This window comes from Euprymna scolopes, chromosome 12, assembly GCF_053919585.1.
Source record: "Euprymna scolopes isolate OS-2025 chromosome 12, ASM5391958v1, whole genome shotgun sequence".
NCBI classification, from domain to species: Eukaryota; Metazoa; Mollusca; class Cephalopoda; order Sepiida; family Sepiolidae; genus Euprymna; species Euprymna scolopes.
The window spans coordinates 106,160,298-106,172,797 of NC_136493.1; the positions used below are offsets into that span (position 1 = coordinate 106,160,298).

The 12,500-nt window shown below is 31.1% G+C and overlaps 1 protein-coding gene across 6 annotated transcripts in view; it reads left to right on the top strand.

Moving 5' to 3' along the window:
* Positions 1 to 12,500, top strand: part of LOC145291447 (uncharacterized) — a 551,809-nt gene that overhangs the window by 515,110 nt on the left and 24,199 nt on the right. For 4 of the 6 annotated variants that reach the window (XM_080137303.1, XM_080137302.1, XM_080137304.1 and 1 more), the window contains one exon: positions 10,937 to 11,453. The exons of the other annotated variants lie outside the window; for them this stretch is intronic. In XM_080137303.1, coding sequence (XP_079993429.1) covers positions 10,937 to 10,948 — 12 coding nt within the window. In that variant the 3' untranslated portion in view covers positions 10,949 to 11,453. Of the gene's footprint in view, positions 1 to 10,936; positions 11,454 to 12,500 lie in introns of those variants that run through there. 6 annotated transcript variants of the gene reach the window in all.

The window sequence follows — 12,500 nt, forward strand, 5'->3', positions numbered from 1 at the left end:
TTTATTTTTTGCATTAAAGTTTACGTTGTCACCGAAAAAATAATTATAATTATGCAAGCCAATGTATCTGCTCATAGTCCAACTTTCTGTATTTAGGTTTATATACGGGAAATTTCCTCAATTGATTTTGTTAGAATCTCTTATTATGGATCAGACCGCTATCTCTATTATCAATTAGATTTGTGTAGGTAGAAAAATTAATTAATCTGATCAGACGTCCAAATATCCATGCCTATACCTAAGAGTCTGAAATGGATGTTGTATTCATTGATCCTTATTATTGATGTTGATTATCTACTTATATAATAATGTAGATTACATTAGTGAATAGATATTGTATATATTTATATTAAACCCTCAGTTTTTATAAGTGACTTCTATATATGATTGGATAGGAATCGACCAAGTAAAATTGTAGCAAAGTAGAATTATTTTTTGTTTTTTATAGATTTAAACAAAACTTTGCTTCGCAGTATTCGCCCATTAGCTAATATCAGGTCGTATTTAATCGTTTGTTTTATTTTTAAAAGGACTGCGTTATAACTCCAGATATAAGCGTTTTGGTAGCGTTCAGGAGGGCATCTTAATGATAATATTTATATACTTCTTTAATTAAACACATTTATTTAATGAGTAATTGATTAATAACACATATATATGAATATATATATATATATATATATATATATATATATATATATATATAGAGAGAGAGAGAGAGAGAGAGAGATAGAGCGAGAGAACTAGTAAATACTGAAAACTTGAAGAAGGTGTTCAATATTATTGCAGAGCAAACATATATATTTTATTTTATTACCGTTTTATCTGTTTAGTTACACATGTTTCCGCTACTGAATCGTATAAGTGATCCAGTAACTTCGTCAGATTTGGACGGAAGTGGTTATTATGATTTGGAAAGGTGATATTAGATTAAGAGAAAAAAAAAAGGGAGGAATATCCATTAGCTCCGGCAATATTTGATTTTTAAGATTTAATAACTAAAGAAGAGAAACAAAAAAGAAAAAAAAAGGGGAACATTTTTGACGATAGTAAATAAATATAAACATAGATGAAATAAAAACGGAATCACAACGCAACAACGTAACGGTTTAATCAGAAAACCTACATAGAAAGAACGGAATATACAGCTTAACTAAGAATACAGTAAATAATATCGATAATAAATTGAAATATATTTCTATATACAAATTAAAAGCATAGGAATACTGAATTAGTTTTATACACAACTGTTGAAACATCCATGTTTATTCGAAACAAAAAAAGAAACATTATCATATCTTTTAAACTAGTCTGAGTCCCAGATGTTTCCCGGGACTTTTAAAGTGTATTTTTAGCAATAAAAAAGTGCGAAAGCAGGCTCGAACCCATACCGCGAAGGAAGAAGAGAATGCGAATAAAAATGGGGCATCTTTTCCGTTGCGTCCATCGCAAAACCATGAGTAGTGAAGGTTGAAATTACAGCTAGACAATCGGAAAGAGGGGATGACCTTCGAAAATATGAACGAAAAAAAGCGAACCCTCCTTGTAGAAAAGTGTCCTGTGTCGGGTGAAGGAATTAATTATTTTAGCCTATTATTCGATATGTGGCGTTTGACGAATCCAGTTTAAAAACGATGGTAATCTTGTGAAAATCCGTCGCTATTGTCGAACGTTTTAGGCGGATATACAGAGATATATACATACATTTAAACAGGAAGTTGAGATTTATATCATAGATTATACTGCTTGTATATCGGTAGAAAAGTAATTCATTTTATGCTCTAAACTCTATATAATGTTTGAATGTAAAGAGTTAATTTTTCTCTTCGAAAAATAATTTTGAAATATCTATTTCCCATTACGAGCAAAAGAAATATACGTTAAAATAGTGTCCACGTACTTTTTCTTCAAATAAATTATCCCGATTGATTTATTTTCAACACGAACAAAATCTAATGTACACATGAACGAAGATTAATTATATATATATATATATATATATATATATATATATATATATATATATGTAAGTATAATTATATACATATATATAAATGAACGTGTCAGTGTGTGTATCTGTATGTCTGTGTATCTGTGTGTCTGTGTACATTTCCCTACGCAATAACTCTGTCAATTTTTAGTTTACAAACTCGAAATTCGATATGCAGGGTACTCAGATTTGGTGAAATCGACGTGCTCTGTTTTTGGCTAGAAATTTTGCGATAAAGGGGTCAAAGTTCAACGATTAGACCTTTGAGAACTTTACCAAACTCCTCCGATGATTTTGGGTCTACGCACTTGAAATTTTAGATATAGGCTCCTTGGACATGGATCTAACTTAATAATGATATTTTTAAAAGTTATCCTCTCCTTTAGATTGTCTAGCCTTAATTTTAAAAAAAAGAATTTCGCCTCCGGTTTGGCGGTGGTCGTACCAGCATAAACGTTACGTTTTACCCCGTTCTTGTCATTCTTTGCGAATTTATTACGAATGTTAAAAAAAAAACTACAGTACCCATCCTATTTAATTTCTTACGCAGAGAAAAAAGCTACGAAAATACACCATAAACAGACAGAAAAATAAAACACTCTTAATATACTTGTTTTTCACTTGATACAAACAACTTCCGTAACAATAAAACAGATATTAAAAGCTACACAGCACTCTCCCAAAACCCTCACATCCGACGCCGGTACATATTCCGTCCCATGTAACAACTGTCAACAAGCGTACATAGGTGAGACACAGCGTAAATTGAAACTAAGAACACAGAAGAGATATAAGGAGTGGTAACGCCCTAAATGCACTCTTTTGCATTGTGCAGAACACGATCATTCATTTAATATAGATCATGCGAAAATTATAAAATACGTGATAGACAGAGCTAAAAGAAGACTTTTAGAATAAGCGCTATTGATAAACACTAATACTATTACGCAAAGAAAGGGCTTCTACCATTTAGCCACTAGTATAGAGAAAATAATAATCAAATAACAAAATAACAAAACAGATCCTGGTTAACCGTTTTTCCTTAATCCTTAAATATTTCAACAAAATGAATGAGTTTAGAAAGGAAAAAAGTGTATATGTTTATTTAACGCATTTTTAAAAGTGTATATATAGAAATTGGAACAACTCACCAATCCTATACACGCACATATATTTTTCCCCGATATTGGTAAGATTCTAAAACTATTTTCTTTTCATTTTCGTATGGTCTATGGTCATTTTCTTTTTATGCCGTTTTCCTTTTAATATCCTGAAGATATCCTCTGCAATAGGGACGAAACGTTGATTATTTCATAAATTCATTCGTTGTTCTCTTTTCAAAACACCCACACACACACACATATATATATATATATATATATATATATATATATATATATATATATATATATATACTAGCAGAAGTACCCGTTGTTGACTTGGTTCAAAAACAGCCTACAGACAATGGACTGTGATTGATGAACATATGATAGGTTATGAAAAGGAGGGGGTCGTAAAGAGATAGGTTTTGATACTCAAAAATTTTACCCTATGCAAAGTATGATGACAGTAAAGATTATTTTCGCGAAAATATATATTTTTTATATGAACTTTGTCTCCATTCGTAGCCAAAGGATGACTAACAAAATGATGTTTCCTTAAAAAGAGAAAATGTTATATATATAATAATATAAATATACAAAAATAACATTTACCACAGTCAATAAAAGTAACTTTTATGTTAGAAAATTTCATTGGTTTGTATTTTTAAGTAGTTTGTAAAATAATGTTTTTAATTCACGAATCGGTGTAAAAAAATCAAAATGGCAGCGACTTTGAAATGGAGAGCCCCGTTTTCAATTTGAAGGAAAGGCACCTGAGCATTCTGTGTAAACAATTTAAGAGATTTCCGTACACGTAAGGAATATTTATAAACATTTTTAATGATTTCCGTTATTTTGTGCTTGAGGAATATTCGATTATGGCATGCGTAGTTTATATAAAAATAAATTTAAGTAGTTCTCGCCTCAAATTTCGTTTTAATTTCGGGTCGCTGAAATTATTCCAAGTAAAGAGAATTAAAAAACTATTTCAAAACAAACAAAAAACATGAACTGAATTTTGTTGACTATGGTAACATTTAGTACTTGTATATAAATTTTTCGGGTAGTCGTTTGTTGGCTTTTCTGCTAAACACACTTACTAAAATAATATCGACGAAATATCGAAAAACAAAGAAACAAAAACAGTTTTAAAAAATAATTAATCTTTAATACTTTAGTAAAATAACCCGAAACAGCAAACTGGGATATTAAAAAGTTAACACGTAATTATGTTAGTTTTTTAAGCAATAAATCGATATAAATGTGAATAAGAAGTAAATGGTGCCCTTTTACAGCAGAACATTATTGAGCGGTGTAGTATTACACCGTCGGATTCAGGGTTGTACTATAGTAATGTAAAAAAAAAACACGCAGAAAGGGTTGAAATCAACTGAATTCCTTGTAGTACACTTACAAAAAAAGCTTAAACAGATATATAAATAAAAATAAAAAAGTTATGTAAATGTTTTTAAAAGACATATAATCACGTGAGCAAGGTTTTTTTCATTCTTTTGACATGAAATAAATAACGTTCTTATTTTTCATTATTTATCTATTTATCTATTTTCGAAAGAGTGCCAAATCCAAGTGGAGAAGGAAAAAACAGAGTTATGCAAAATTGTCTGAAGTTCCAACTTTTTTTTCTGGCTTTCACTTTAGTAAGAACGTGAATTTATGAGGTTAATTTATTCGATACAATATTAGTCAACTCAAAAAAATTAATAAACGCTAAGGTAAATAAAGTTACTGTGTTATTGTAGACCCTCTACTGCAACTTTGTGATATATTTACATTCTATGGAGGTCAGGCGCGAACGAACGCCCAATAATTTTATTATACCATATTTCTTCAAACTGAAACATAATTACCAAAATATACTTACGGAAATAGATATGTAATTTCTTTGTTAACGTGTGTGCCTGTTTCCATGCAGTACAGGCGTGAACGCGCACCCCAACATTTTTATAATTCCATCGCTATTTAAGTTAAAATATACTTATCAAAGTATTCTTTTGTAACTATATCAAAACTCCTTGTAAACCTTTTTTTTTTCATATTTTATTTCAATAATGAGGGGGCCAGGCGCGATCGCAGACCCCCACAATTGTTATGAACAGCCGTTCTGCAAGATCAATTATACCCGTTCCTGACCCTCGATACATCTGTTATCATAATATGTAATCAGTTTTTTTTTTAAATAGTCAACCGTATAGGAGCCTATTCGTACCCAGGCACCACCCCCCACACACACAGACGTTCAGCTTTATATTATAGATATATATGCATATTATGGATGTACATACATATTGTCACACACACAGATATTAATATATATCTACATATCTACAAAAGTGAAGGCGTCCGTATGTCTGTGTGTGTGTGTGTGTATATTTCCCTACGCAATCACTTTGTCAATTTCAAGTCTACAAACTCGAAATTTGATATGCAGGGTACTGAGATTTGGGAACATCGATGTGATTGGTTTTTGGCCAGAAATTGGGCGATTAAATCCGATCCCGCAGTTTGCTAAATCCTACCCTCTGATTAGAAGGAAAGTATTTATTCGAAACTCCGCGGATTAAGGAGTATCTATTTATTTATAATATATATAATGCGTTTCCTTTTTAAAATGAAATATGTTTTTAAATCTTTTTCAAAGTGGTTTTGACATATTTTATTAACTACTTGTGTTTATATATATATATATATATACATATATATACATATATATATATATATATATATATATATATATATATATATATATATACTAGCATTTCAGCCTGGCGTTGACCGGGTGTTCAGATGTGTACGTTGAGCAAAAAAAAATGTGGTAGAAGGAAGGCAGACTCGAACCCGTACGGAAAAGGAGGAAACGAACGGTGTAAAACCTAACGCTTATGCTGTTACGACAACAGCCAAACCAGCAACGACATTTTTTAAATTAAGGCTAGATACTCTAATGTAGAGGATAACTTTAAAAAATATCGGCGAAAACAGTACCCCCCCTGTAGGAAAGTGCCAGTTTAAGGAGAAGATATTAATATTTTTAGCCAATTTTTAGATATGTGTCGCATGAACGATCGTATGAACGGTCGAAATTTAAAACGATTCTGATCTTGGTAAAATCCGTCGCCTCTATTGAAGTTTAAGACAGACATGCAAACAGACATACATACATACATTTCTATATCAATAACTAAAATTTTCGACCCAAACTGATGAAAAAATTGCCCTATCTCTGAATACCCTTTATGTAAAACTTCAAATATTTAGACCAGCTATATTCTGAGTCATTGTGAAGATACCACAGAGTTCATTTAAAAAAAAAAAAATTGATCCTTATTATCACCCCTTAAAATTTATGGTCAAATCAAGTTATTAAGTTAGATCCATGTCGAAGGAGGCTATATCTAAAATTTCAAGTGCGTAAACCCAAAATTGTCGGAGGAGTTTGGAAGAGTTCTTAGTGGTCAAATTATTGAACTCTGACCCCTTTATCGCAAAATTTCTGGCCAAAAACCGATCAGATCGATGTTCCCAAATCTCACTCCTTGTATATCAAAATTCGAGTCTGTAAACTAAAAATTGACAGAGTTATTTCGTAGGGAAATGTACACAGACACACAGATACACACACAGACACGTTCACTTACATATATATATATATATATTTATATATATATATATATATATATATATATATATATATAGCCACACACACACACACACACACACACACACACAAATATATATATATATGTGTATGTATATATATATGGCCGTTTCAGACAATACTATTTATAATAGGGTGTGTAATTCTTATATAGGATACGTGAAGTATTTTTAACTATTAAAACTCATTTTAGTGTTTTAAATTTTCTGTGTCATCGACTGGGATATTTCTAAAATTGGAGGGGGAAGCTAGGTATCTATAGTAAACGTTTGGTATAAGGTGCTAGTATTGTTTAAATGCATGGTAATTGGACTGGACAATATATATATATATATATATATATATATATATATATATATATATATATATATATATATATATATACATATATATATAGCGATTGCATTCCTAGATGTGATTATTAAAAAGTGCTCAATGCCGGACAGTTCATATATATATATATATATATATATATATATATATATATATATATATATATATATATATATATAGTCTGTTAATTACACAAACATTATTGGTTAGATATGTGTATACATGTTTCAATGTAGCCCACTATCAGGGAAGCACTTTCCCCGACCTAAACAATCGAAATTGAAACGGGCGCCAGGGTTACATTTGTTTTAATGTACTTTAGATCAAAGCAAGAAAAGTGGCCTCCAGTTAATAAACTTCTAACACTTCCAACTATGAACAGCTTAGCTGCTTAAGACCTTCTAGTCTTTCACCTCTACTCTTAAAGTTAGAAGGCTAAACCCCAATTACCAAATAAAAAAAATAGAAAATAAAAATAAATTAATTTTATAAATCAAATAAATAAATAAATAAAATGACTTGTAAAAGGAAATGTAAATCGCCACCAATAAACTCAGATATGGGAAATTTAATACGAAGGGTTATAAGTATCCACAAAGCTAAAGGAATCACTTAACACCTCCATACTAAGGAGAACATATACACGGTAAACATTACCCCTTCCCTACCACTCACACAAGAAACACTACTATTTACCTTCACAAATTATACATGCCAACTTCTCTAGAAATGTAGATAGCATTCAATTATCCTAATGACATCAAAATTATCCTGACATCTGTTTTAATTTCGATTCTGTTTTTGGACTGATTGGATGTTACCCCTGGATTTAGACATCACAGAAACATGCACTAAAATGTGTAACAAATATTGTGTGTATACTAAGCAGACTCTATATATATATATATATATATATATATATATATATATATATATATATATATATATATATATATATATATATATATATATATGTATATATATACATATGTCTGTAAATATATATATATGTATATATATTTATGTATATATTTATATATATATGTATGTGTGTGTATATATATATATATATATATATATATATATATATATATATATATATATATATATGCATGTAAGGTATGGCATAAGGGTCTACTTCACAAGATTTCCAGCTACGGTATAACTGGAAATGTTTTCTCAATCATTAAATCATTTCTCTCCGATAGGCTCATAAGAGTAGTGGTAGATGGACAAAACCGGAGGCCTGCAATATAAATGCTGGAGTCTCTCAGGGGTCAATACTGGGCCCAAACTCTCTTCCTGGTCTACATCAATGACCTCCTTACACACATACTTAAATCATTCGTTGACATCTATGCTGATGACACGACCATCTACGGCAAAACATCAAAGGCTGTAAATGACAAAGTTCTCTCTGATTCTCTCTCCTCTGATCTCGAGCGCGTGGTTCAGTGGGGGAAGATTTGGCTGGTTTCCTTTAATGCATCCAAAACCAAACTCCTATCCTTACATCATCAACGGTCTGATCCCCATCTGGCATCAATTGTGATGGATGGCTCTCGTCTGGGTGAGGCCCCATGTTTTGACAAGCTTCTGGGTTTCACCTTTACTCCTGATCTGAAATGGAACACGTACATCAAGTCAGTTGCCAAGGTCGCTGGAAAGATGGTGGGATCCTTCTACCGATCCAGAAGATATCTCACTACTGATGCAATTATCTATCTATATAAAAGCCAAGTACGTCCAAGGATAGAATACTGTTGCCATATCTGGACAGGAGCTTCTAAAAACAGCCTATCCTGCCTTGACAGAGTACAAAATAGACTTCATGGCTTAGTAGGGGATGCCCTTTTCTCTACCCTGCAACCTCTCTCACACTGAAGGGACGTTGCGAGCCTATTCTTGTTTTATCGTTATTTCCATGGCAGGTGCTCGTCTGAACTCCAATCTCTAATCCCCCCTCGCTAATCTTTCACGAAACACACCCGTCTAGCTGCATCCACTGTCCAAAGTTCCCCCCACTCTTTATCTGTGCCTTAATCAAAACGCGGATTCCATGAACAAAACTTCTTTCTTAGAACTGCACGCCTGTGGAACTCTGTTCAGTCTGCCTGCTTCCCACCGGACTACAACTTGGATATTTGCAAGTCCAACGTTAACAAATTCCTAATGAACCGCCCCCTTAAGTAAACACTTCATCAAATCTCCACACTAACGTAATGTACTTGCAATAACCCTTATCCCTGAGTGGCTTCCGTGCCTTGATAAGTGGTGATCACTGTGTAATATATATATATATATATATATATATATATATATGCATGTATATATATATGTGTGTATATATGCATGTATATATGTATATGTGTGTATATATATATGCAAATGTATATATGTATATATATATGTATATATGTGTATATATGTTTATATATGTGTAAATATATATATGTATATACATATGTATATATATATATCTATATCTATATATATATATATATGTATATATGTGTACATATATGTATATATATGTGTATATATATAGGTAAATGCATATGCGTGTATATATGTATATATATGTGTGTTTGTATATATGTATGTATATATGTACGCATATATGTATATATATATTTATATATATGTATATCTATATATATATATATTTACTAATAGGTATTTAAAATCTCTCCAACTCTCTCTCTCTCTCTCTCTCTCTCTCTATATATATATATATATATATATATATATATATATAGTCATATGCATATATCTATATATATAATATATGTGTGTGTGTCTGTCTGTGTCTGTGTGTGTGTAAAAATAAACCAACGAAAAAATGGTTATTGCTAAATAAGGAGCTTAATACGTTAATTATATACTCTGCTTATCTTAAATTATTAATACTCTGCTTATCTTAAATTATTTAAATCCTGCTCAGATTTTCTGATACTTTTAATAGACAAACCTGTAATTCGTACATTTATTGGTTTGTTTTATTTTCAATAAATATAATTATTAATGATAATAGGGCTTTATGTATTCTCTGGATGTTAACACTTAAACGGTTTACACTTTGCTGTGTGTATTTTCCTCCAAATTGCTTAATAATTTAATAATTTAATTAAACGTATTTCCTTGATTATTCTGAGACGGATGTATACGGCTCATATTTCCCCTTAAATCATGTTTATGAAATTGTTTCCACATCCTGCTTTCGATTAAGCGTCTTATTTATACTATGAAAGTATTGCTCGACATTTAGCAACGGTTTTCTGTTTGATACGTAATATTGACTGAATGTCACAGCCAAATTCCCCTCCCCTGGAAAATTATGCTTGTACAGATCTGAAACAGATAAATGGGTTTGTTGCAAACTGACGTAGACAAGTGGGCACGTTTCTAAATATTCGGAAATAGTATTTTAAAGTGAATATTGTTTGTAATTTATAAGATTTGGTGGGCAATACATATCATTCCTTGGTAGTATTTTAAAATCAAAGGCCAATGTATACGGGACGTTACTTTCGATTCCGTATGCTGTATTAAGATTTAAAATGTAAATTTATTAGTAATGTCTCTTAAAAGATATTTAAACTAAATTAAATATCTTACTAAACATTACATTGTTTCCAGAAATTACTTTTCATCATGCGTGAATTACATCGTTAACTAATTTTACTCCGAAAAAGTAAAACAAAAAATATTCATTGAAGACCGGCGGGTAAATGCGCTGTATACGTTCGTCTTTCATTATTCCTAATCGTAATAATTTAATTGTCTTCTTTATTTACTGAGGGTGTAATACCTGACATTTCTTTGTTTTGAAAGGTTTGGCTGTAGATCGTTCAATTCCGAGAAAGAGAGAAAGGAGGGCGAGAGCGAGAGAGAAAAGCAAATGGACGAAGACGTAATGAAAATGTCCTAATTACGTTAATAAATATTGTTATATAAAGCTCTACAAAGGAGGGACTGAAGACAGAAGACGTGGAATGGAAGTGTTTTCATTTCGAATGTCAACTAAAACGGATACATATTTTTTACGAAAAAGATGCCAAATGGATTCAACAGGAATATATCTTCAATATCAGGAATCACAACACACAAAAACACATCAAAACAAATTCTACAATGGAAGACTTTTAACAGCATACCAAAACGTTTATTAATTCCAAAAAAAAAAAAGGAATAAACAGTACCTCGTATTTTCCTGAATGAGAAAGCACACAGGTTTTTGTAATAAAAAGCAAGAGGGAATTTTTCACTCCTTCTGCAAATCGCGGGAACATGCAGCTGATTTCATAAAGGTATTTACCTTATATGCGAGGAAAATCATACTATGATATTGGTAAGAATGCTAGATATCCTAAAAAGAATGGTACTAATGTGTTGGTGGTTTTTATCGTGTTTATGGTTTTATGATATTTCGAATGTTGCACGCGACTTACGTATTTTTTGTATATTTTCATATTTGCGATTTCACACCATATCCCCAGTCACAATACGCACACATATAATTCTCTCACACCTCCTAAAATGCACACACATTCAGGGTGTTCAGAAAATCGATGGCATAATATAGTTTAATGTTCTACATATATTTGTTTGTTTTAGTAATAGCAATCCTACATCAATCTTCATGTTGACATATTTCCTCGTTCGTATAATATTTAGTTTGGTCCATTATATTAATGTGCTTGTATTACGGATCATATACTTACCGAAAATTAGAATGTCAAATATGCACATGGTCACACTCAGTTTTACATTGTTAACCATTAAATTGGGCTCTATGGACTGTGACCCTCACAGTTTCGACTTACACGCAAGAGATGTATAATGACATAATAATAAACAAATATTTTATTCATTGTTTGTAACTGCTTGGTATATATCAATGGGGTTATGTGGAGATAAACGAAAACTTATTTATAATTATGAAACTTTACCTCAAATGTTGGTGTAGTTTATCTCTATCATGTCCTTATAAATAAAGAACATACTTTCATATTCCTTTTACGTGTATATTTTCAAATCAATCTTGATAAGGATTTCATAGAGTGGCCCAAATCTGGGAGTTGCATAGATTTGGGGGTTATATTCAATTATTGAACATACTCTAGTACTTATGCCATCGAATTTAGCACCCAATATATAATATGTAAATATAATCATTAAATATTTTATGATAAATGCGTAATATAAATTTATAATCTAACCGATTTATAATCTAACCGATTTACAATCTAACCGATCTTGATAGTGCTGTTTGTTTATTACCGAGGGAGAGGATACCGGCGACAAATGTACTTAGTATGATTCAAAAGATAAAGTGCTGATGTGATTTCTTCATACATATTTTCGAGCTTTTAATTTGATATTGGCGGATAAAGTT